At 40.5% G+C, this 27,459-nt stretch overlaps 1 protein-coding gene across 7 annotated transcripts in view; it reads right to left on the bottom strand.

Annotated features, from left to right (window-relative positions):
- CACNB1 (calcium voltage-gated channel auxiliary subunit beta 1) overlaps positions 1 to 27,459 on the bottom strand; it is a 105,752-nt gene that overhangs the window by 9,223 nt on the left and 69,070 nt on the right. For 4 of the 7 annotated variants that reach the window (XM_073683423.1, XM_073683425.1, XM_073683424.1 and 1 more), the window contains 5 exons: positions 20,842 to 20,951; positions 18,954 to 19,105; positions 17,198 to 17,293; positions 16,663 to 16,848; positions 4,948 to 8,849 (listed from right to left, as the gene is read on the bottom strand). In XM_073683423.1, coding sequence (XP_073539524.1) covers positions 8,430 to 8,849; positions 16,663 to 16,848; positions 17,198 to 17,293; positions 18,954 to 19,105; positions 20,842 to 20,951 — 964 coding nt within the window. In that variant the 3' untranslated portion in view covers positions 4,948 to 8,429. Of the gene's footprint in view, positions 1 to 4,947; positions 8,850 to 15,822; positions 16,849 to 17,197; positions 17,294 to 18,953; positions 19,106 to 20,841; positions 20,952 to 27,459 lie in introns of those variants that run through there. The other 3 variants (XM_073683427.1, XM_073683429.1, XM_073683428.1) reach the window with 2 other exon arrangements.

Raw genomic sequence — 27,459 nt, 5'->3', positions numbered from 1 at the left:
TGCATTGCTCCCATGTCATGCAGTAGGCAGCTTGGTTGCTTGATGGCATTTGTGGTATTTACAATAAAAGCCACTGTCCATGTGGGATTTTGGCACTGGATGCTCGGTGGCAGGGAAGACTACTCCACCTCAGTAGCCCCTTTATCCAGAACAAGTTATGGATTACATTGAGTAAAAAGCGACAGAATGTTGTCACTAAGAGGCAGCGGTATAGCCCCAGTTCTTTTACTTTGACAAACTGGTATTTATCAAAACATTGAGAAAACTTGTCAAAATGTAAAACAGTTTACATATACATACATATATAAACATGCAGCAAGAAAATCTGTATCTGGAGCACAGGAAAAAGGGGAAAAAAAGAGATTTAAGAAAAAAGAAAAGAAAAGGGTCATAGTCCACTGCGGTTTAATAGACCACAAAGTAGTAAATAAATGATGTAATAAAGGGTTTGCTTAGGGAATGGTGCCATATGAGCTAACGATTACCTGTGTAATCCCTGTCACACCTGGTCACTCTCGTGTAGAGCTTAGCAGTCAAGCTGGACTTCAGTGACCACCATGTCTAAGCGTCATCGTATTATCAATATTCAGATCTGATTTCTTTAAAAGGAAGACCAAAGGCTGTATATGTAAAGCTGGTCTTACATGGTGAGAAGTACGAAAAGGGAATGATCACATAAAAGCAAGCACCAGCTCCCCATACATGCTGTAAAATACTGAACCATGTATGACCAGCTTCAGATAAACTGCACAGACAATGGAGGAATTCAGTACAAACTATCCATATATATTATAGAGGCACTTCATGACTAGTATGCATGAGGCAATGACTCGTAGACAGCATCTCCTTGGTTTAGTCTCCAAAATGGATGCATCTTAAAAATAAAGTCAATTGCACTTTTGCTATGGATTATCATTCTAGGGCCATTGTTGATATCGCACGCGCTATGACAGTGGCCATATTTCCCATAGACATGTAAGGGGCTCTTTTCATTGGCCTAGTTCTCTCTATATACAAAATAGTTACCGCAAAGAGGATACAAAATGGAACAGGTAAGACGGAAGGCCTGTCTCTAGGACTCCTACAAGTAGCCTTGAGAATTTCCCACAGTCCTTTTATTTTCCTTAAGCCTCAGCTGGGCTTTAAAGAGGACCTGTCACTTTCCACAAATATGATTTTTTTTACCTGTTGTAAATGCTGCTTTTCCCCTGAATTTGTCATCAGTATTTTTTGTTCCTGAACTTCTCCATTTCTGAGGTATGGCCTTAAGTTCCCTAAAAGTCTAGTCTTTGTAGCCAACTGGGCAGTCATCAAGAAGACTTCCATAGAGAAAGCTTGAGGAGGACACCCATTTGGCTAAAATGCCTAGATTTATATACATGGAAAAGGAGGCCATATCTCAGGATTGGAGAGGCGCAGAAACAAAAGAATAACAATGCAGGATTTAATAGAACAGCAGTATTTACTCCAGACAAAAAATATATATATTTATGGCAAAAAAACAAGTTGTTTTTAAAACTGATCTGAAACAATGTACTTGTAAGTATCAATATGTAAACCAGTTTCTGGCTGATCTGTTGGCATGCCTTTACTTTACATTTCTCTATTTCTCTCAGGGTGTTTGGTAAATGGTTAGCATTTTTGTAATATGGTTATAAATGTCTCAGCTAATATGCAGAGTTAGTAATGTCTCACTACGTCAGTCTTGGTAATGCTATTTTCTGTTAAAGTAATATGAAATCTAGGTACAACCACGACACACTTTACATACACCTAATTGTTTCTGTAAAGCAGGATTCACATAATGCAAAAAAGGCAGTGACCGGGTGTTACATGGAGTGATTGGGGACTTATGTATTTCCACTCACACACAGGGGAATGGAAAAGTAATATAGATGCATTTCTTCACCTGTATCATGACCAGGGTTGCCAACCGTCCAGAAATTCTTGGACAGTCTGTAAAAATAGGGCACCTTTTTCCTCTATCCGTAAAAAAAAATTGATGTGTCCGTGATTTTTTTTTTAAAAGGGAGATGTTTATTACTGTACTTATCACCCTTGTACAGTTTACAGTGAATGCAGCTGATGTCTTCATATAGGATTTATGCTCCGTAGACATGTATCACTTATAATCGTAATGATTTATTATGGTCATCTAAAAAGTTGGCTCTCTGTTATTTTTTGAGAAACTGTCAAGAAAAGAATAAAGTTGGCAATCCGGATCATGGCCACAGATTCCTACCATACTGCTGGTCCAATCACCAAACTACATCCTGTTAGATGAGGGGACCTGGCAGTCGGGTCTGGTTTTGAGGCCATATGGTACATCATTTTTTACATTTTTTTACTTTCATTGCTGGATACACTAGAGTTGGGTGACATTTCTAATATCTTAATAGCAATGTTTACTGACACATCAGACTGGTATGTCAGTAAGAGTTCTCTTAACATGTCTGTCTTAGTAAATACTTGCTGTTAAAAAACAATTTTGGGGCATTTTCCTTAAAATTCTATCATGTTGTTATTCAGTTATTTAACTTGGGAATGTGTTAATAAATCGACATCTGGACATTACCAGTAATTACCAGTCCTTGTGAGTTGGTCATGTCCCTCTACATTCTGCCAGTCTAACCAGTGCAGAGAGTGGCAAACTATATAGAGACGAGGAATAGTCATGCTCAGTTGTCAATTTATTCATATATTTTCAGGAGGAATAACAGACTCAATGTAGAAATCAAAGAAAAGATGATCTAGCAGTGTTATTTCAATGAGAATGTAAGTATCTACTAAGAAGCACATTTCAACATCGCTATGCGTTCCTCTTTAAGAGATTCTGCAATTAGGAAAAACTCACGTAGATTAGGCCTGTTGTCAAAGAATTGCTTGGTACAATTTTTTTTACCAATGCCCCCACAATGGTGAAAGTGGGCATTCACTAGTCATGGATACCTAATCTAGTTAAACTAGCCTGTCCTGAGGGCTCGTTCTGGTGAAAGAGTCCGTCCTACCCTCTATTGTCACCTTCCTGCTTTACTTAGCTGGAACTTAGGCAGAAACTAAGTAGTAAATTCACAAATTAATTCACAGTAGCTAAAAAAAAATTAAAAAAAATTCATTATTCTGGTGATGTTAGTCAATTAAACTCTCATCTCTGCGTGTCACAAACACATGTGAAATCTTGGGGCAATTTACCAGCTAGGGCTGAGCACTGTATAATCTGCTGAACTGGTACTAGGAGAAGCACAGCAATGATAACTTTCTGTGTGAATTTAAAAAAACAAACTTGAGACAAAAGGGAAATATTACTGAAGCTTCCTGTAGAGATTCCCAAAACACTTTGTCCGGTAAATTGTTAGTTCAAGAATTTCTGGAATGAAACAGATGCAGCAAATGGTTCCTTAGATGTGGGTAAAAATACATATATGCACTTTACCAGATGTAGCTAAGGATGTCCTTTGCCACAAAATGACAAACACAAGTTTCCTAATGTGTGTATGTATGTATGTATGTATATATATTATATATCTATCTACCCATACACATGTGTAGATATATATACATATATATGTATGATATATATATATTATATAGTGCAAATAGAGCATATTTTAAAACTTGTGAATGGGCTACTATAGCATATTGTAGAGATTTAAACTTTCCATAGTAAACATCCTGCTTAACATCATTTCATAGGTTGATAAATATCACTCTTTGCCAAGGGGTTGTATAATTACAGACATCGTTGGCCACACCAGGATATGCCACCAATTGTCAGGGGTCTGACAGTAATCATGATAGTCATGGGCTGTCTGTGAGGAGGACAGAATGTGGCACGGCTCTTTCTTGTGCTGCTGCCTCTTTTTCCGAGCAATTGTCAAGAATCGTTATGCCAGCAGTGTTTGACAAGACAAGACATTAAATTTAAAACGCTCACATCCAAAGGAGTCTCACGCAAAGGGCAGCTACACTTAAGCAAGATGCATTACAATTGCTTATGTATGAACCATAAGAACTATCACTTGCACATTGGTAATGATGGACTCATTTTTGTGTGACTTTTTGCCCCAAGTAACACTTTAATGGATAAATATTAAAGGGAACCTGACAGCAGGATTTACCCCATAATGTGTTAGGTGTGGGGTATCAGCCTTCTAATCACTGCAAGTCTGAGACCCCAGTGTAGCACGGGACTTAAGGTCCATTCACACTGTACTGTTACAGCATTCCTAGAAACAGGTAAACAGGCTGACACTCACCAAACGAACTAGCAAAATTGTCATTTGTCGTAAAATTATTTTTAAGCTTACTTAAAAATCATCATTTTTAGCAGCCACTCATCCTGTGTAAACAGCACATGTGCTGCCGAGAACAATGGCAGCCTATATGGATGGATCAATTGCACTGGAAGCATGGTCGGCCTGTTTAAACAGGCTATTAAACGACCATTGATAGCTGATCGGTGGCCATTTTCAGCCACAGGTCGTGTCCTGTAGATAAAGCATTCTTGTCTGCGGTAGAAATGTTTCTTTCAGTTCTCTGAGGATTGTGCATATGGTGAGTGTGTCAATAAATAAATGGAAACTCCACAACTATCAAACATAAAAAGGAAAGAGAAAATAGAAAACTAAAGCTGCATACACAGCAGATGGCTGCTTGCCATCCAGACACATTGTTAGTCACCAGTAAATTGTTTATACACAGAAATGGGGAATTCCAACTTAGGCCTCAATCAGATGTCAAAACTCGGATCCAAAACACTGATGAACAGTGGTCCACCTTTTTGCGTATAAGAAAAATACCGGGAGTCTGAACGAGGCCGTAGATGGAAAGTCTTTTAGATTATGAGCTTGCGAGCAGGGACCTCACTCCTAATGTAACTGTTTAAACTGTCTCACCTTGTATTGAATTTATTGTCTGTTCATGTCCCCGCTTAAATGTAAAGTGCTGCAGAATATGTTGGCGCTATATAAATAAAAAATATTATTATAAAGTTCATGTTTGTGTAGAAGCTGAATTAACAATTATTCTCATGATCATTGATGATGATCGCTGAGGATGAAACAACCCCTTTAATCGTTTTGCCCTTACCACGGGGTCTGCACACATTCACACTTGGGACAATCAATTATTTTGCAGTGGATATGAGATTGCCTTGCATTAAAAGGGAGTTTATCAGGTTATCATTATGTTATGAAGTAAGCACTTTTCAATGTAGGGAAGCTTGTCTGAAAGGAAGCATACTTGTAGTTTGAAGAGCTACTTTTCAAGAAAACAATCTTTGAATTAATATGAAAGTTAGATGCTCAGTGCACCCATGGGTGGTCCTCAGCACCAGTGGTGGACAGACAGAAGAGGGCCCCTGTGCAAGAACAGGACATGGGCCCTTTGCAGTCTAATAACTCATCAAAATACACAATTCCACCTGCTGTAGAGATAGAAGTGGCCCCCTTACCTTTTGGGCCCCTGTGCAGCTGCTCAGATTGCCCAAATGATATGTCCACCCCAGCTCAGCATCATCCGTCTGTCAATCTGGGACCCCAGCTCCTCCTCAGCGCATTAATTGACAGCCTTGGCGTCACAATTGCCAGCGCTGTCAGTCAACGGAGTGGGAAGAGGAGGAGCTAATGCACCTAATTTGCATATGGCATCAAAGATCATTGTCTTCAAATTTAACTCATGGATTTTGGTGTTCTTCTTCTCGGGCAAGTTGCTCTCTACATGGAGATGTGCTTACTTCATAATGTCATTGTGCACTGAGGAAATGAGGGCTCAGCAGGTGACATCCACAATCCCTGTCTTCTCACCACAGAGACAGTATTGCCCAGCAGATAAGATGTTAACAATTAATACAAGCCCCCTAAGAGCTTGCAAGGTTTCCATAGATCTAAAGCACAGTCTATGACAGGGGCGGGGAACCTCAGGCCAGTGGGCTGTTAACTGCCCTCGATGATCTTTTATCCGATCCCAGGGCAGATTCCTGGGGACCGCAGTGTTTGGGCTGGCAGCTGTATTTTGACGGCTGCTGTCCCAATAATTTCTTCTTGCTCTGGGAGTACACACACGCAGTGTTAAGTACTGAACGCTGAGGCGCGTGCCATGAAAGATTACGTCCTGACACCAGTGCCAGCGTCAGGATGTACTTTGTGGGCAGAGCTAACGTGCGATTTGTACGGCCCCCGAAGGATGGTATAAATATCCAAATGACCCTTGGCAGAAAAAAGATTCCCCACCCCTGGTCTATGGGACTGCAGGTGAGAACGCAAGCACCATAGAGATAGAAAAAACTCCCTGTTTTTATAGCTGAGGTATCAGGAACTATTTCAGTGCTGATTCCAGGTAAAACAGGTTGAGCTGCACTCTCAGCTATGGGGGATTTCGGCTTTAACTTGACTTGTGAAAGTAAAAGAAGCTTTGTAATCAGGGAAAATTTCTGCTTTCAGTTTTGTCACTGTCTGTTCTGTGAGGCACTATCCATAGCACAGACATAGCATGTGTACATGCTTCCATACAAAACGGGTCAAATGTGAGTGGCATAGAACATACATAGGCACCCTCAGGGGTCACCAACGAGGTCCATACAATGCAACTTCATCTTTACTACTTTAGACCTCTTGACTTTTGGCACTAGGGAAATGTGTAAATTGATTGTTCCATGGACATTTGTACATTGATCGTGATTTGTATGGTTTCCACCACCTGGCTGTCAGTGCAGCATATGAACATCGCATCAGGGGACCCGGGAAGTGGAGCTGTAACCAGCCTCCTCCTGGACACTCCACCGACAATACAGAAGTCCAGGGAACTAACCTGGAAAGCATCGCATAGAGATGGAGAAACGGAAGAAGATTCAGATTTCTGTGACTGTCTTAGAAACGAAAAATATGGGACATGACAAATAAAAATGGCAGGCAAAGATATTACTATATGCAGGCACAATGTATACAGGCATTTGCTAACGCTTTACATCCCGGTTTTACAAGAGAGCAAAGAAGGGTTAACATACTCATTTTAGGTCAGTGATTCATTGCAAAGTGTTGATGTAGACCCCTTTAGGCATTGAGGGGGTTAATACATTCAGGCTCTCTTCACTCCAGAAAATACATTTATGGCACATGGTGTGTGAAATTCCCGACCTACAGACTCCCCCACAGTTGTCAGGCTAGGATTGGCCTCAATGCACATTCCAGTGGGGGGTAAAGACGTGATTGGGAGCATCAAGTCCAAAGATCTGAGGATGTGGAAGTCTTATTCTTCTCTCTGTAAAGCTGGAAGTGGAGGAGTCACTGCAATGAGAGGCAGGACAGCAGGGAGGGAAACAGGAAGCCATACTGTATTTCAAAGGGGTGGTTAAAAAGATTGCCAGTGCAAGGCTGGGGACAGAAGGCAGTGTTAAGTGCAGTGAGGGTGTCAGAAGGCAGTGTTGGTACAGTTCATGAGATGGCAGTGTTTCAGTGGGCGCCAAGGGTGAGAAGTGTGATTTCTAGAAGTATAGGAGCGATTTAGGGAAGTGGCAGTGGGTGCAGTGTATCAGTAAAGTAATTGGGTCAAATATACGGTAAATCATATATAACAGACAGTTTCCTGCTTAGTTATACCTAGATTATGTAAGATCTACTGTACACGGGGTAAATTTATATAGATCAGATATTTTTCTAGGTTTTGGTGAAGTGAAATAATAGAGAACAGGAGCAGGTCCAGAATGTAGGGCCAGATATAGTTAAAAGGTTGCTTCAAAGGTTAGGATGGGACTTTTAGGCACCAAACAATAAGTGCCTAGAGATTTTATCAGTAAAAAATTAATATAGTTCAAGTCTATATAAAATTCTTGCACTTGGGATTTAATGGATTATGAGCGAATTTTTGAGTCTGAGTAAACTATGTAATGTAGGCCAGTTATTATACTTATTTTTTTTTAAATTTATGGGAATACTACATAAATGCCGTCCAGGCACTTAATGAATTCAGCATCATCCTATGTAATAGCATAAAGTAATTCAACAAACTTGACAATGAAATATGGGATCTAGCTATGGGACATGATGTCATCTGTTTCCGATCAGAGACTAGGGGCAGTGGTCATATTCTGCAATGTCCCTGAAAAAGATTAGGGCCAAGGCAGTGTTAGTCCCGGTGCAGGTACCATGTACACCAGCTCCTGTGTGGGCCCTGAGATGCAAGAAGGAGGAGACGAACAGTGTGTGCCAGTGACTGAGACTTTGGGGACTGAGGGGTATACATTGCTGAGCTGTGAGGCCTGTAGTGATGGTGATGACAATATGAGGAATGTAAGAAATGTGTGTGTTCATAAAGGTGTTCTGGAAGGAGCACTGTTTGTTTGGAGGAAGGCTGTACACTACAGACCTGACGTACGCTAGAGGTCTTTGATGCCCTCTCATTTTCATTCAAGGTCTGGTTCCATGCAGTCCCCATTAACGAATGCATACATCTCTCCCCCAGCTGTCCAGCTGAACCCTGTTCCTGCCTTCACCTTCATGCCAGTACTGCTCTCTTCCCTTTCCTTGTGGTCTTGGAGACTCCCTCCTCCTCCTTTGCTGCATATTCTCCTGATCTGGACCCATTTCTTCCCAGGAGCCCTGATGCTGAAGCCGTCCGTGTTCTCCACCATGACTTTTGGGCTCTGGATCCTCATATGGGTCAGTCTCTATGTCCATGCAGGAGTCTCCTGGCTCTGTGTATGCTGAGTCCCGGCTGCCCTGTGTCTCAGACTCCAGTGTGTCGTTTCGGGAAAGGACTCTTGAGCCCGTCTGACCCCTCCGCAGTTGATCCTCGTACACACCTGTTCGGTCATTTACTTCTGATCTCAACTCTCCGTGAACCAAATATGGACCCTGGTTAGTAATATAAAGCATGCAGAGACAGAAACACACAGGTCATTGTCATGCACACACAAAGCAGGTTTGTTAGGCAACAGGGTAATAAATTATTTCAGAAACAGTGAAAATATATAGGACATTAATAAGGGCGACTTCACTTTAGGATCAATTGGTCGGGCTCTTGGCACCCACACCGATCAGTTGATTAAACATGCTGCAGAAATTGCACAGATCTGTACATTGTGTAGTGACTGTGAATGGTACTACAAGCTTGCAGTACCACTCATGGCCACTACACAAGTATGGCGCTGTGCCCATTATTTTGTGCTGTAACACCTTTAATCAACTGATCAATGCTGGGTGTTAGACCCCCTCTGATCTGATATTGGTGACTTAGCCTAAAGAAAAGTCATCAGTATTAAAGCAATGGAACACCCCTTACATATTGTAACAAAAAGGACATATTAGAAAATCAGTTCAAGAAGTTAGTTATACAACATCAATTGCATATTAAGTCTGGAAAATTAGTTAATATGAATGTAAAGGGTAATATATTGTAAAAATAATAGACAAAAAACAGCCAAAAGGTAAACACTATTTATTTCTTGTGTCTGTATGTATTTTGGGCTGAATTTTTTATTTTTTTTTTGCAATAGGGTTTCCTTAAAAATGTTGCGCTGTTTGGCTTTTAAGGCTGTTTTTTTTCTCTGCTCATTGCTGGTTGTAGAATAAGATTAACCAAAAATCTATCAGTGTGCTCATTATGTCATGGAATTTGTAACACTTATCTGTCTTTTACTGAGCTCCTCTCAGCTGATTTATAATTACTAACTACACCAAAGGAGAACTGAACTTTGATGTGGCCATAAATGATCTGAGACAATCTTATAAAGTTATAAATTCTCTGTCAGATCAAGCTCACAGACAGATTCTCAGTTAACTCATTATACAGCCAACAACAGACAGTGCAACACAGAGTCGATAGAAAGCAAACAGGGCAACATTTTCATGGAGCAAAACTTTGAAAATATTTCGCCCAAAGTACATGCATTGAATTAAAAAACATATGTTGCTCCCAAAAGGTGTGCATATTCTTCTTTAAAGCATGAGAATCAACCCATAACCAGAAACCCACATAACTATCAAAACTGTGATTTCCTACCAAACTACACACATAAACATGAGAACTGATCCTTATCCAAGCCAACACATGGACATAAGAACCTATTCCCAGGTAACTGCACATATATAGTATATAAGAACCAATCCTTGACTCTGGCAGACAAATTAAAATTACTTAGAGGGAATCTGTCAGCAGGTTTTTGCTATGTAATCCAAGAACAGGATAACAAAGGACAAGAGAGCCTGATTCCCAGGGATGCATCACTTACTGGACTGCTTGGTGTAGTTTTGATAGAAACCTTAAGGCTGTGTGCCCATGATGCGTTTTTTAAGTGTTTCCACAGCGGCAATTCCGCTGCAGAAACACTTAAAAAACGCTTGGTAGAAGGTCTGCCATGTTCCCCAATGATAATCCGCATGTGCTGTGCACATGCTGCGGAAATTTCCGCTGCGGATTCTCATTGCGGAAAAAAACGCAGCACTACCAATTATTTTGCGGAAGTGCTGCGTTTTCGCCGCCATTGACTTGCATTGGAACGCATGGATTACGCATCACTGCATCTGTACATGCGGATTGCATGTGTTTCAATGTGTGGATGGTACCCAAGTCTGAAGGAGAGGAGACTCTCCTCCGGACCCGGGTACCATAGAACCTGTAAAAAAAAGAATAAAATAAAAAATAAATATGATACTTACCTTCTGATGGCCCCCAGTGTGCTTGTCTTCGCTTGCCAGCAGCTCGCGATGGTCTGAAGGACCTGCGCTGACGTGATTTAGTCATGTGACGACAGGTCCTTCAGTGTACCGCTAGCTGCCGGCAAGCCAGGACGCATCGGATAAAGACTGCGGGGGCCATCAGAAGGTAAGTATATATTTGTTTTTTTATTTTTTACTATTCTTTACGGTCACACTATATAAATCCATGCCGGTTGCATGGATTTATATAGTGTGACCAAGTTGTCAAGCACTTTCCAAGTGATGCTAAAATCTCTTGGAAAGCGCTTGTCAACCCGCATGCGGAAATGCATGTGAAGAACGCTTCACATCCGCATGTCCCTGGCAGGAAAACGCATGTACAATCCGCATGTACAATCCGCATGTACAATCCGCATGCATTTTTTCTGCCAGGGAGATGCAGAAACGCTCAGGAAAAAATCCGGAGCATTTCTGCATCGTGGGCACATAGCCTAAGAGGTAGCAGTAGTCAAAATGCTAAACTGTGTATAACCCAGTCCACACCACTGATTGGCTGCTTCCTGTGCACACATTCTTAGCAAACTGACAATCAGTGTTGGGGGCGTGGTTACACGGATAATCTGGACTGCAGTGCATGTGACAGGTAGTCAGACAATGATAATCTGCTGATAAAACACTGTATTGAAACTACAGCACACAGCCTAATAAGTGACACATCCCTGGAATAAAGGCTCTCTTGCTCTATATATTATGCTGGTCTTACATTAAATCGCAAAAACCTGCTGACAGATTCCCTTTAATAAAAACCTTTAGCAAACTATATTACAGTTGATCTCTAACCAGCAACAAATGCTATAAATGCATCTGGACTAATTCCTTGGGGTGCAGACATACAGGGGATGTAGAAGTAGGTATACAGTTTAAATATTGTTTGAATTATAATCATGTTATCAACTGCATGTTTTTTTTTTAATATACCTAATCTTTTATAACTCCCCAAAAGAAAAAGTTGGCCTCAGTAAGGTCTGGTAAGGCTTTGTCTACCTACCCTCTTATAATAGTTCAAAAATAATTTGAATCAATGTATACCTACATATGCACGCCCCTGTATATCACAACCGGCTCCTAGCTAGCCACACAAATGATCGCTAGCCAGACATACACATATACATCAGAACGCCTATATACAACAAATTCAGAGCCAGCAGTACACCTCTGAACTGATCCATAGCCAGATATATACATTAGAACTTATTCATAACCGAACACACATAAAAAAATCAGAAAGGGATTCTAGCCAGGAGTGTACATATAAAAATCAGATATAATTTTTTGCCATTTGTATAGGTATATGACAACAATCAAGCCAATCACAGATTAGATCCAGATCCAATAAGTCACCATGGACCTAGTATAGACCACATCACAGACAGCCAGTGACACATCTGAACCAATCCTAAGCCAACAATTCGGAGCACCTTATAACATCCACTGCCACGTATCCATGTATATTCAAATTGACTCTTCGGAGAGGAAGCATGGCTCTCTCCACAAGGAGACATTCTCCCTTAGACCTCTGTCTGAGGACTCCCATCCAACCAAATCAAACATCTTGCTTTGCATCGATGAGGTGCAAACACCTCAAATCACGTGTCTACAAATTGAGTGTCTGATTACATAGCCTATAAATTTCCTTACCCTGGCATGTCACTCTCCATAAGGAGAAACATTACCTCTTAGGCCCCTAGCCTCTCATATAGCCAAATCATATATCATGCTATGCACTGAGGAGAGGCAACACCCCGAAGCACGTGTCTGCATATTGAGATTCTGGTTTGGCTGTTATCCTAAGTCATGTGGCAAAGCTTGTTAAAGAGTTGATATTAACTTTTAGGATTGCTAATTCCAATAGGTCGCACTAGAGTTCAAGTCCCCCTTTTCTCTGAAAAAGCAACTTGCAGATTTAATTTTCCAGAGGAGCATTGCATGGCTTATAAATCTTCTCACACAAGCAGGCACTACTAAAGGAGAGACGTTACCTCTTAGGTTTCTATGTATAACATGGGCTTTTAAATTAGTGATCCCAGATATTCTGGGGTATTAGTACAGGACTTTATCCATCAGAAGTACCACCAAGCCAGCCTGAAAGTATTGTGCCTAGTTAATCATCCAGTAAAAATTGTGTATATATTCCTAGTCAGCCTTTCATTCTTGTCAATGTGCAGCGCCCATCATAATTACCTGTACATTAGGTAAGACAGAACAAGTTATTCTTAAGAAACTTGACAACAGATGTAAACAGAAGACAAGTATGTCCGTGCTACATAAACTCTTCATTGCAGCTTCACAATATTTATCATGACTGACTCCAATAAAATCTGCAATATTTATTATCATTGACACCAAAGGAATAAGGTTTCATACATTCCTGTGTATTGATTGTTTTATGGTAACACACTACCACATGGTAAATGATGAGTTGAAAAGAAAAATAACACGTACACGAGACATGGAGCGATGTGTATCATTCACAGATATATGTTAAAGTTCCTGGAATACTCTATTATTGTGAGAAGACATTGATTCATCTGCACATAAAGGTATGACGATGCTATTATTCCTCCTCAGTACTCAGAACGATACAGCCTACGGGCACTGAATTGCTTATATCATCTTACGACTTCTGTACCAATCAGAGGTTTCACAGGAAACAATGATTGAAAACGTTGCATTTATTTTAGCTGATTGTTCTGTTTCCACTTCACCTCACCAATTTACAGCTGCCTATACATAAACATTCATGACGGGGAATCCTAGTGTGCACGCGTCCGATCTTTCAGCAGAAGCAGCTAAGGCAAGAAAATGAAGTTCTTTTTTCCCTGCAGCCGCTCCCTTCCAGTCATTGGGGTGGTGCAGGGAGCTGTAACAGTCACCACTCACTGTACTGTAAATACACTGTATTCACTCCCTGGCACATCGATTGCTCTGCACACACACACATTGCAGAGCAGGCTGTCAATAAGTGTGTCAGAGAGTGATTACAGGGCATAAACTATACACTGAGCAGTGACTGTAACAGCACCCTGCGCTGCCCCAATGACTGGAATGGAGCAGCTGCAGGGAGAATAGAACTTCATTTTCTCCCTGTTGCCACTCTTCTAGTATGCCGGCTACATAGAAGATTACCATTATATCTCCAGGTTAATAGCAATTTTTTGGTGGTGACAGGTTCCATTTAATGTTTTATATTTATGGCTGACAGGATGTCTTCATTTTTGCTACTTTTATTTATTGCTCTAGTGCACCATGAATAAAATATTGAGGAAAGCTTACAAATAGTTTTCCTTCAAAATATCCTAATTTGTCTTCAGGCCCCATGCAGATCTATGTGCTTACATGGTTACAGACTATAAACAAGCCCTAAGTTATACAACCCTGCAGTCATTTTGCATTCATTCCCTCCATCTATCTCTAATGTTTTGCCAACATACTTAAAGAGGTTTTCCAGTACTTTTATATTAATGATATCCTTAGGCTAGCTCATTAATATAAGATGGTGACTGTTTAGTGGCTTCTCTCGTGTGCTGCAGAAGTATATAGTACAGTATATAGTGTTCGTCTCCGTACACTGTTTACATTAGGCCACCGCCATAGGTGATAACAGCTGATCCGTGGGGATGTGGGGTTATGGACCCTCAATGATCTTAAAAGGATAAGTCATCAATGTAAATGTACTTGAAATAACCACAGGATCAGACTGAACAATTGTTGCTATGCATTGGAACTGTTCACAAAAAAAGCATTTTTATTAAATGGCTACATTTTTTAGGTTAGATATATACGAGCAATTTAGACTAAAATGTAGGTTTTTACAAAATTGGATTTGTGTCCAAACAAATATCAAAATAATAGCTCTCACAAGGCTGTTCATTTATTTATTTATTGAACTTTGCCATGTATTGGCGAATATTATAAGATATAATCAATTATCTTATATTTTTAGGTTTAAAGGCCTCTAAATTGAATCTGTTACCCGTTTCACTCTGCCAAATCCATACAGGGTCCCTCATTCCAGAAAGTCATATTTTACTCTAAGACAAAGGCCCCGATTTTCAAGCCGGTCTTGATGAGGGAGAGTGTTGGAGTCAGATGCTCTTGATTCGGTAAGAGGAGCACACTCCTTAATGAATCAGGGGCATCTGCCAAGTGGCGTGCGCCTCCACGTGCCCCACCACAAATCTTATTCCAGTCAGTAGGGTCCCTGGAGTAAGGTACTCCACAGTTGGTCATGAATTAGACGAGCTGTGGCATGTGTCCCCCTTCCCCAAAACTGATATGAAAACACCAAAAGTCAAAAAATGTTTGCACAATTCCGCGTTGCACACAATTAGTGATACTTTTCAAAGCTTTTTACTCCAGAATTCTGGTGTAATTGCTTTATGGGCATAGATTTAAATAGAGCCAGGCACAGGGAGAAGATTCTGGGCACAGAGATAAGAGTCTGCTAGGAGGTTCCTAGGTGAGAAGGAGGAAGAAGGCAAGCTTCTCCTCCCAGTGGCTAGCTCATCCTTAAAACTATTCTGGCTTTGAAGTGCTACAATAAAACATAGGTCTCTGTAACAAGAAAGTCTGCCAGGATTTCATGCTTCCTGTGCCAGGTGTGGCATGAAATCATGACAAGCTCCATTGTTACAGATTGATGACAGATTTCCTTTTAAAAAAAGTAAGAATATAAGCACGATGGCTAAGGGCAACATCTGCCCTTGGTTGGATGGTTGCCATTTTTGCATGGGTTTCCTCCATGTACTCCAGTCCCCTTGCCACACTTTAATTTGCAGTTTAGGTTGTGATCACCAAAGGTGGTTATAGAAATAAATAATGATAACGACCTATTAAATCCCTATGGCTCCTAGGATCTTTAATGCAATGAAAGCTTACAGCTCCGGGGGACATACGGTACATCATGACTTTCTCTTTGGATTATCTGCTGGACAATTTACATCCACCCATGCCGTGTGCTCATGCTATGATACTGTCCAACATCTTTTTAGGTCTATAGTAAAAGTAATACATCTTCAGATTTTATTGGACAGCACTTGTGTGACCCTAAACTTCTGCCTCCTGCTTCCTAATCATTGTCATCTACGACAATTAAACTTTTATGCCGAGAGAGTGCCCAAACCATTTATTTAAGTCATGAGGCACGTGTGGATTTAATGAATGCATGTGAAAAGAAAGCATGGAGTAACCAACATGAAAAAGAGAAGAACAGAATAAAAGCAAATGAAAAAGAAAATTAAATAATCAAAAACATGAAACAAATGAAAATTTATCAAGTACAAGCACAGCCTATGACTGTTGCTGTGTTGTTACCCAGATGGTGCTGCAAATGTTCGCAGTCGATGTCGGATATGGGGTAGGGGCTGATGTCAGGCACTGCGGTTTAACATTAGCTTAAAAGATAAGGGTTCAGAACAGAAGCAGGAAATTCCCCATCGGTAAACAGTCATTGTCAGCAACCACCATACCATGCTATAAAATGCATTAAGAGAAAAACATCAGCAGGTGGTTGGCCATAACTGAAATAGGAACATTTCTCATATTAATATGTAATTTCTCCTCTATATCTTAAATATCTGCCATTGTCAATTTCATAAACTACATAATTAAAAATAGGCTTATACTCTATATAGGTGGCTTCATTTACTATTAGGTAGGCATTGCTTGCAATGTGTTCTGTAAACAGCATGCCTATTTGTTCATTAGCCACCAGGAGGAAAGCTAATGGTTGGATGTTGCCCCCTCTAACAAAACAAAGGAGATAGCTGTCCCCTTATATATTAGGTATATAGCTGTCAGGGCAGTAAGTGACAATATATTGTGCTGGTCTTTCCGACATATCTGTTCCCCTAAACTACACAGCATGTTCATCCATTCTAGTGCCTGACCCCGTTTCCCCACGACTTCCCCACAATCCCATGTTCTGTTTTAGCGAGGTGAGGACTTGCACCTGCAGGTTGGAGACGGGTGCAGGGCTGGATGCCAGAGCTGCTGTGGCAAGAGTGCGGTTGAGCAGCGGATTGGGTGGGTTAATGCTCGGAGGATGAGTTGCTTTCCAGTAGGCTTCTAAGTATTCCGCCAGGTGCTCACAGGCATCCTCCAGCTGGTTCTCATCCAGAATGATATCGAACATTTCCTGTCAGCACAAAAAAGGTAAAGACAGTTATTTCATCGCTTCTCTCCAATATCTGTCTACAGATGATGACTTTAAAAAATGATCAGTGATCTAGACCTGACAGCGAGGCGGTAATACCAATGAGGCAGTAATGCCTCATATCACACTCTCCTTTATGACGTGTCTATGGATCACTTTGGAATATGCCTTATCATTCTAGGTCTAATGTTGCAGACTAAAATGGAAACAATCCAGTCATGTAAAAGGAACAGATTGTGTTTGTTTATGGAGCAGGACATGAACTTGTCACAGTAGCTGAGCATTACTCTGTGTTCTACCAGCCATGACTGCCAGGAATGCTAACACTCACCGGAGGGCACTGAGCCAGTTTATCTGCGGCCACCATCTGTACATTTAAATGCTTTGCTTGAGACTTCCCTCTAGATTTTATCAGCCTGTGTAATACCTGGGAAAAGAAAATAGATATCACACTGGGAATTTTAGGAATCTGTAGTATATTGCAACACATATACAGTGCTAAAGAGAAGGATTACTAAAGAGGACCGGTTACCTACCATAAATATGTTTTACCTGGTGTAAATGCAGTTCTTCTGAATCTGGCATTGTTTATATTTTTTTTGGTCCTGAAATATGGTCCCATCTTCTCTGAATATAAATCTAGTCTAGCCAACTGGAAGTCGTCCTCAAGAAGACGTCTACAGCCAGGTCCACTTGGCTAAAAAAAACACTAGATTTACATACTGGGAAGAGGAAACAGCCAAAATCTACTACAAAGGTGAGGTTGTGGAAGACAGTTTCATATTACAGGTCATACACCATGGCAAGACTGAGCACAGCAACAAGACACAAGGTAGGTATACTGCATCAACAAGGTCTCTACCAGGCTAAGATTTCAAACAGACTGAGGTTTCAAGATTTGCTGTTCAACCTCTTTTGAAGAAAAAACAAGAAATGGCCATGCTTACTTCCCTCTAAAATCGGAAGATATCCCGTAGGGGTCTTGTAAGTTTGGGGCTAAATTTCAGCAATTGGAGTTGGGGACTTGGTCATAATTAATGGTGTCCTCAATGCTGAGAAATACAGGTAGATGCGTATTCATCATGAAGTAACATCAGGGAGGCATCTGATTATCTCCAAATTTATTCTGCAGCACGGCGATGGCCCCAAATATACAGCCTATGTCATTAAGAAATATCTCTAGTGTAAATAAGAACAAGGAGTCCTGGAAGTGATGATATGTGAAGTGATGATGATAGTTCAGGAAAAGCTTTGTTTCATCCAACAGCTAATACAGGATGTAGTGAGCCTGACAGTATTAAAGTGGTTGTCTTACTTTTGTATATTACCCTATTGGGGCATATGGATATCTTAGAGGGGGCTCCTAGGCATGCAACCCCTTTATGAGTGGAGAGACACTGACAACAATGGTTTTCACTTACGCAAACCTGGACTGTTCATGTATTATAGATACAGAATGGCTGATGCGTATTACTACATTTCCCCTTCCCCAGTGATAGCAGCTGCTTATTGTTGGTGTGTTACGCTGTCCTACTTTCAAAAAAGGAGTTGCTGGAATAAGACAACTTTTCTTATTCTACAGCTGAACAGCCTGGCTTGCAATAACTATAATTCACACAGCTGTATTAAAGCTTCATTTTGTATCAAGCTGTTATAGGGCTTCAAATATAGTGCATGGGGCCTGATTTAATATGAAGGCATGTCTAATTAATCCTGGCATAGAATGTGTTGCTTCTAGGATTGGGGGGGATAGCTCCAGAGGTACGGCATTTAATGGGGTCTGCATTGTAGCATTCAGTGCCTTATACAGTATCTCCACACTGCTGGGGAACTATAAGACCTTCATGTACTAACTTTAATAGGGTATATGGTGACAAGCGGTGCACAATAGGATGTGATCTCAGCACATAGTTTCACTCCATCTTTACACAGACATCGCAAGGTGTGATTTAAACTAGCACCAATGCCCAACGACAATGTATAGGAGGAACCCCATAAAAAACCCTTTTATTCAAGTCAGTACCTATAAATGTGATCTTGACATTAAACACTTACTTTCTTATGCATAGACTTTCCATAATACTCACTTTAGGAGAAGTGATCTTTATATACACGATAATTGGTGCCAGTGAAGTCTTGGCCAGCTGAGCCGGGTGGTTTATTGTGTCAGCATCAAGCGCCACCAGTTGCAGTGTTCTAGCTAACTCAAAAATGCGCTCAATCTCACTCTGCACCTCCGCTGTACACCCCGGGCAGGGAGAAATGGGACAAACGGTCTCAGTTACAGTATACAACAGTATGACAAAGGAGGGAAGGAAATAATAATGAAACAAATATAACTTTAAATAGACCACAAGATAAAAAACCTTCATTAAAATTGCCTTAAGCTAAATTATGGTAATAGTGTGCTGAGATATGGACAAAAGTATTGGGATACACAAATGATTCAGTTTTTCATTCAGTAACATAATCACAGGTGTATAATATCCGGCCCCTCACCATGCAGTCTGCCTGTACTAACATTTATAAGAGAATGGGCCATTCTATAGAGCTCACTGATACCAGCGTGGTCCTGTAATAGGAGTCCCCATTGTAACAAGTCAGATAATTATTTTTTTTCCCTCCTAAATATTCAGCGATCATGGTTTTGGTGGTGCTATTATTGAAAAGTTGAACCAGTTAGGAACCACGACAACCGAACCACAAAAAAGCAAACTACAACAATGTGGGGTCACCGATGGCTGGGACACATAGTGCATAAAATATGAGAATAACCTCGGCACTCAGTAGTTCATATAAGAAGAATTTTAATGCAGTCCAAAATCAAAATAAACGTTTCAGTCAATCTGACCTTCGTCAGTAAAAAGACTGCTGGCAGAAAATCAGGTATATGTGAGAAGGGAGGACGCAGTGTCACTATCTGCGTGGGTCTGAGACTCCAAGTAGGTGCATGAGGAGGAACTTTGCACGTGGCTAGTGAGGGAACATGGTACCTACCGCTAGTTCCTGGTGCTGCACAGCAGTGGTTGTTTCTCAAAGTAGTTCATAAAAGTCACCAGCGCTCTGCTGACTCAATAACTGCAGAGTTCAAGCCTCCTCTGGCAATAAAATCAGCACAAAAACTGTGCGCAAGGAGCTTCGAAAGAAGTGGCGTAAAGCCGCCGTCACTGGACTCTGGAAACGTGTTCTGTGGCGTAACGCATCACATTTCTCTATCTGGTAGCCTAATGGATGAGTCTGGATTTGGATAATACCAAGAGAATATTACCTGTCTGACTGCATTGTGCTAGTTGTAAAGTTTGGTGGAGGAGGGATAATGCTATGGGGTTGTTTTTCAGTGGTCGACGTAGAGCTCTTATTTCCAGTGAAGGGAAATCTCAATACTTCAGCATACAACACATTGTGAACAACTGTATCTATCTAACTTTGTGGGAACAGTTTGTAGAAGGCCCTTTTCTGTTCCAGCATGACTGTGTCCAGCAAGGTCCATAAAGGCATGGTTAGGTGAGTTTGGTGTAGAAGAACATGACTAAGTCCTGACCTCAACCCCATCCAACACCTTTGTGATGAACAGACATTGTGAGCCAGGCCCTCTCCTCCAACATCGGTGTCTGACCTCGCAAATGCTTTTCTGGGTGAATGGGTAAAAATTCCCACAGACACTTCAAAATCTTGTAGAAAGTCTTCCCAGAAGAGGGGAAGCTATTATAGCTGCACATGAGGGACCAAATCTATATTAATAACTATGGATTTAGAATGAGATGTCACACCAGCTCCTATAGGTGTAATGTGTAGGTGTGCCAATACTTTTATCTATGTATTGCATAATTGCTTGAAATAGACCCAAAGTGTAATCCTGCATTACTCAGATTCTAATGACAACATGACCTCTTTTGACTTCTGTCAGGTCGTAGTGATCTGGTGTGGATTCAATATAACTTTCTACCATTTATTGCCACCCTGCTGACCACTCACCAAGACTAGAGCGCGTATTAGACCTCTCCATGATGTTGTGCTTGCTGGGATTGTTCAGGACAGAACGTTTGGCGAGAGAGATGTCAGCGGTGACCCGAGTGATCGAAATCCTGTTTAAAAGACCATAAAGACAAATTAGAAATGGAAGATAAGAATTGGAGCAGGCATACTGATGTATGTATGAATATCATAAGTATGCAGCATCTATTCTCGCCTATGGAATGGTGATCTTGAATTGAACTGATTTTGACATTAAGGGAAAGTGGAAAGTTGCCATATCTGACCTATTAGGTCTAAACTCAATTTTGTTATATGTTTGTATTATTGTTATCTGTATATTATGAAAAATTTAAAAAAAACAGAGTAAACCTAAGTATATACAGCATCTAGACACCACATTTTATAAATGTCCCCAAAGTTCATAAAAGTCACAGATGTCTGTATTTGAAGTGATAAATATGTGGAAAGCATCCATCTAAATGTACACATCTAATGTGTATTGTGTCAGCCCGCCCGTAGTCTTGTAAAGTGAATTCACCATTGCCACATACAGTGCTAAGTGACCCATTAATGTCACTCATGGGTAATTATTGCAGCCCCATGAATTATGGTTCTTCCCACAGAAATAACTGCGTTTTGTGTGATAGAGGTGTTTACCGAAGGAGACAGATGCACTTTTAAACCAGGATTGACCTGAGTGAAAAGGACACAAAAGTCCCCTATGTATCTGGTGTGGTCTATGTATCAATTGTTTCCATGCAGATGCTGTATATTAGGTCAACTGCTACAGAAATGCATGTATAATGCATATAGTATAAGCCCATATTGCGTGGTAAAGGTGTAACCATGAAGACTACATAACTAGTATGACTATTACCAACTTCTCCTCTGGATGTCACCCAATTTTTTTTAGACATGCATGCCTTATCTAAAGCTGGAGGCACATGGAGTCCCTACCTCTTCATACTACAGAGCTATAGGCACTCTATACGGTCCCATACTGTGCTCTGTATTTTCACTGCTTCCGATCCTGCAGGTAAATCCTCATGTGTTCATTGAACACGTGTAGAGTTACCGTCCGCACCCTATACATTCTAAGGGTGAAATTTCTGTTGCGGAGACTAGCATCTCCGCAACAGAAATTGACATGCTTCGGCTCCTAAAGCTGCGCCGCCGGTGAGTTTACGCGGCGGCTAATAGCAGCACAGTGTGCATGGGATTTCTATAAATCCCACCCACTTTGCTTCTACTTTACAACGCAATGGTTTGGACGCAGCACAGGTGAGCTGCGTCCAAACCGCTGCTGGAACGGATCATGGACAAGTACCCTAAATACTCTGAGTACATTTTCAGCTGATTATCATGGGAGATGATCAAAATAACACAGCATGTGTACTATAGGAGAGTTTTCACACTAAAATTAGGAAGCATATTGAATGGGTATATGAGTGAAGCATATTGAAAGGGTATATGAAGCTGTTTAATGTAGATCTTGGAGCAGAATTTGCTTCAAAATGTTCGTCAAAATTTATCAACATACTATTAGGGTAGATTCACACACTTTGTGATGAGGTGTTTGTAGGAAATTGAAATGAAAAATGTTTTTTAAAACATGAAAACATCACCAGTTCTTTGGAGGATAAATCTGAGAAACCTCCATTAGAAGCATAAAATTCCTTGTAATAAAAAATAAAAATCCTTGTAATAAAAATATTCTTTGTTAACATACTCTATGGGTTTCTAAAGCTAGTCTTACTACTCCAGTTTAAAAAGTGCTTGAATCATGTTGGTTTGTTTAGGAATATTTATGCTACACTAATTTTTGTTGCAACGCTGCCGTGAATGGCGCCATCTGCTAAATTTCTGTAAGAAGTTGCAATAAGTTGAGTAAATTGGAGGAGATGCTAGTACAATAGGCTTAGCTTCTTGTATGCCACCTTGCGATTTTTACAAATTTTTCAATACAGCATTGAGTCCTTCATTTTCCTCATTACACAATGTATTTTTTATTGTATTGGCCAATAATATCTCATATGAACCTCATTGTATTTATATAAATACAGGTGCATCTCACAAAATTAGAATATCATCAAAAAGTTAATTTATTTCAGTTCCTCAATACAAAAAGTGAACCTCATATATTATATAGAGTCATTACAAACAGAGTGATCTATTTCAAGTGTTTATTTCAGTTAATGTTGATGATTATGGCTTACAGCCAATGAGAACACAAAAGTCATTATCTCAGTAAATTAGAATAATTAGCAAAAAACACCTGCAAAGGCTTCCTAAGCATTTAAAAAGGTCCCTTAGTCTGTTTCAGTAGTCTCCACAATCATGGGGAAGACTGCTGACTTGACAGATGTCCAGAAGGCAGTCACTGACACACTCCACAAGGTCCCAGACTTCCAATTTTCATTTGGAAATCAAGGTCCCAGAGTCTGGAGGAAGAGTGGAGAGGCCACAATCCAAGCTGCTTGAGGTCTAGTGTGAAGTTTCCACAATCAGTTATGGTTTGGGGAGCCATGTCATCTGCTTGTATAGGTCCACTGTGTGTTATCAAGACCAAAGTTAACGCAGCCGTCTACCAGGAAATGTCAGAGCACTTCATGTTCCCTCTGCCGACAAGCTTTTTGGAGATGGAAATTTCATTCTCCAGCAGGACTTGGCACCTGTCCACACTGCCAAAAGTACCAATACCTGGTTTAAAAACAACAGTATCACTGTGCTTGATTGGCCAGCAAACGCGCCTATCCTTAACCCTATAGAGAATCCATGGGGTATTGTCAAGAGGAAGATGAGAGACACCAGACCCAACAATGCAGACGAGCTGAAGGCTGCTATCAAAGCAACCTAGGCTTCCATAACACCTCAGCAGTGCCACAGGCTGATCGCCTCCATGCCACGCCGCATTGATGCAGTAATTGATGCAAAAGGAGCCCCGACCGAGTATTGAGTGCATTTACTGAACATACATTTCAGCAGGCCAACATTTCGGATTTTAAAAACATTTTTCAAGCTGTTATAAAGTATTCTAATTTACTGAGATAATGACTTTTGTGTTTTCATTGGCTGTAAGCCATAATCATCAACATTAACAGAAGTAAACACTTGAAATAGATCACTCTGTTTGTAATAACTCTATATAACATGAGTTTCACTTTTTGTATTGAAGAACTGAAATAAATTAACTTTTTGATGATATTCTAATTTTGTGAGATGTACCTGTAGTTAACATCTCACAAAATAAGGAGATAAAGATGTAAATAATGTATAAGAAAAAAAAAACTGTGGAGACCAATAGCCTGCACTGTCTCTGTAGGTGGCAAAGACCCTTGTAATAACTTCCCAGTAACAAGTGATTGTGATGGATTTTAATAGACGGGGCCAGTAACTCGCTCCTCATTATACAGGCTTTAAGCTCTATCTTCATGGCTCACTGCTGCCCACTAGTGATCATATACAGATCTATTGTGCACCAAATTAAAAATCCATTCTGTACAGTCATGGCCAAAAGTTTTGAGAATGACACCAAAATTATATTTTCACATGATCTGCTGGCCTCTGGTTTTTATTAGTGTTTGTCTGATGTTTATATCACATACAGAAATATAATTGCAATCATATTATGAGTACCAATAGGTTATATTGACAGTTAGAATGAGTTAATGCAGCAAGTCAATATTTGCAGTGTTGCCCCTTCTTCTTCAAGACCTCTGTAATTCTCCCTGGCATGCTCTCAATCAACTTTTGGACCAAATCCTGACTGATAGCAGTCCATTCTTGCATAATCAATGCTTGCATTTTGCCAGAATTTGTTGGTTTTTGTTTGTCCACCCGTCTCTTGATGATTGACCACAAGTTCTCAATGGGATTAAGATCTGGGGAGTTTCCAGGCCATGGACCCAAAATCTCTATGTTTTGTTCCATGAGCCATTTAGTTATCACCTTTGCTTTATGGCAAGGTGCTCCATCATGCTGGAAAAGGCATTGTTGGGCGCCAAACTGCTCTTGGACGGTTGGGAGAAGTTGCTCTTGGAGGACATTCTGGTACCATTCTTTATTCATGGCTGTGTTTTTAGGCAAGACTGTGAGTGAGCCGATTCCCTTGGCTGAGAAGCAACCCCACACATGAATGGTTTCAGGATGCTTTACAGTTGGCATGAGACAAGACTGGTGGTAAAGCTCACCTCTTCTTCTCCAAATAAGCTGTTTTCCAGATGTCCCAAACAATCGAAAAGGGGATTCATCAGAGAAAATGACTTTGCCCCAGTCCTCAGCAGTCCACTCCCTGTACCTTTTGCAGAATATCAGTCGGTCCCTGATGTTTTTTCTGGAGAGAAGTGGCTTCTTTGCTGCCCTCCTTGAAACCAGCCCTTGCTCAAAGAGTCTCCGCCTCACAGTGCATGCAGAAGCACTCACACCAGCCTGCTGCCATTCCTGAGCAAGCTCGGCACTGCTGGTAGTCCAATCCCGCAGCTGAAACAGTTTTAAGATACTGTCCTGGCGCTTGCTGGTCTTTCTTGGGCGCCCTGGAGCCTTTTTGACAACAATGGAAGCTCTCTCCTTGAAGTTCTTGATGATGCGATAGATTGTTGACTGAGGTGCAATCTTTGTAGCTGCGATACTCTTCCCTGTTAGGCCATTTTTGTGCAGTGCAATGATGGCTGCACGTGTTTCTTTAGAGATAACCATGGTTAACTGAAGAGAAACAATGATACTAAGAACCAGCCTCCTTTTAAAGTGTCCAGTGATGTCATTCTTACTTAATCATGACTGATTGATCGCCAGCCCTGTCCTCATCAACACCCACACCTGTGTTAATGGATCAATCACTAAAACGATGTTAGCTGCTCCTTTTAAGGCAGGACTGCAATGATGTTGAAATGTGTTTTGGGGGTTAAAGTTAATTTTCTGGGCAAATATTGACTTTGCAAGTACAGTAATTGCTGTTAAGCTGATCACTCTTTGACATTCAGGAGTATATGCAAATTGCCATTACAAAAAATGAAGCAGTAAACTTTGGAAAAATTACTATTTGTCTCATTCTCAATACTTTTGGCCATGACTGTACTTTGATTTGTCATGAATGATAAAAGCCTTAGGTAATAGACAATATATATGGGCTTAAGTAATGGAGAATATATATTATATTTACAAATTAAGTTTTCATTTTGCATATGCCAGGACCCCCTTGTACTGTAAAATGCACAGCATCATTACAGCTTTTGTCATTGTTAAAAATCTGTGTCCTTTGGGCTCACTGCTAAATACATAGCTGACACTATCGAAAAATAAAAAATATAAAAGATTTGCCTTGGTGCTACATACCAAACTAACAAAATTAGTACAATACCCACATAAAGATTAGTATGTAAATGACAAATAATAATCAAATATTAAAAAATAGCAACTGTCTATTGATGTGTTTAATGTATTAAAGGAGGTATCTGTAGGTCATCGATATCAGATTGATGGAAGTTAGAAACGATCAAAAATTTTCATAGCACCCTGGTCCAGCAGCCATCAAGTGTGCATCATGCCCCGATGATGATGTCAGACCAGGCTGACTAATCAGAAGCAACATCGGGCATTCCAACAGGTAGGAGAAGGTTGGCAGAGCTGTGGCCTGGCAGCCACGGACTACTGTAGTGGCCACTGCATCAGAGTCCTGCGAATCTTTCTGATTATCTCTAGTGGAAGTCTATTTTCTGGCGCCACTGTGTATTAACTGATTGAATGTCCCATGACACAGAGTGTTGCGTTTCATTATTTACCGGGCAAAGCTCATTGCTTTTGGTTGTGGCAGTGCTTGGTATTAACCCCTTAAGGACCCTGGGATTTTCCATTTTTGCATTTTTGTTTTTTTGCTCCCCTTGTTCCCAGAGCCATAGCGTTTTTATTTTTCAGTCAATATGGCCGTGTGAGGGCTTATTTTTTGCGGGACGAGTTGTACTTTTGAACTACATTACTGGTTTTACCATATCGTGTACGGTGCGGTGAAATTGCAAAAAAAGTGCAATACCACAGGTGTTTTTTTTGTTTTTTTACCACGTTCATTGAATGCTAAAACTGACCTACCATTCTTATTCTCCAGGTCATTACGAGTTCGTAGACACCAAACATGTATAGATTCTTTTTTATTTAAGTGGTGAAAAAAAAATCCAAAGTTTGCTAAAAAAAAAAAAAAAAATGGCGCCATTTTCTGAGACCCGTAGCGTCTCTATTTTTCGGGATCTGGGGCCGGGTTAGGGCTTATTTTTCGCGCGCCGAGCTGACGTTTTTATTGATATCATTGTGGGGTAGATACGATGTTTTGATCGCCCGTTATTGCATTTTATTGCAATGTTGCGGCGACCAAAAAACGTAATTCTGGCGTTTAGAGTTTTTTTCTCGTTACGCCGTTTGCCGTTCGGATTAATTCTTTTTTTATATTGATAGATCGGGCGATTCTGAACGCGGCGATACCAAATATGTGTATGTGGGCTTTTTTTTATTATTTTATTTTGAATGGGGCAAAAGGGGGGTGATTTAAACTTTTATATTTTTAAATTTTTTTTTATATTTTTTAAAACATTTTTTTTTACACTTTTTGCTTGCTTTTATCGTCTCCATAGG

Source organism: Phyllobates terribilis, unplaced genomic scaffold (assembly GCF_046119375.1).
Source record: "Phyllobates terribilis strain yellow unplaced genomic scaffold, ASM4611937v1 Scaffold_5__5_contigs__length_657084704, whole genome shotgun sequence".
Taxonomy (NCBI): Eukaryota; Metazoa; Chordata; class Amphibia; order Anura; family Dendrobatidae; genus Phyllobates; species Phyllobates terribilis.
This window is presented reverse-complemented; position numbering and strand designations above follow the sequence as displayed.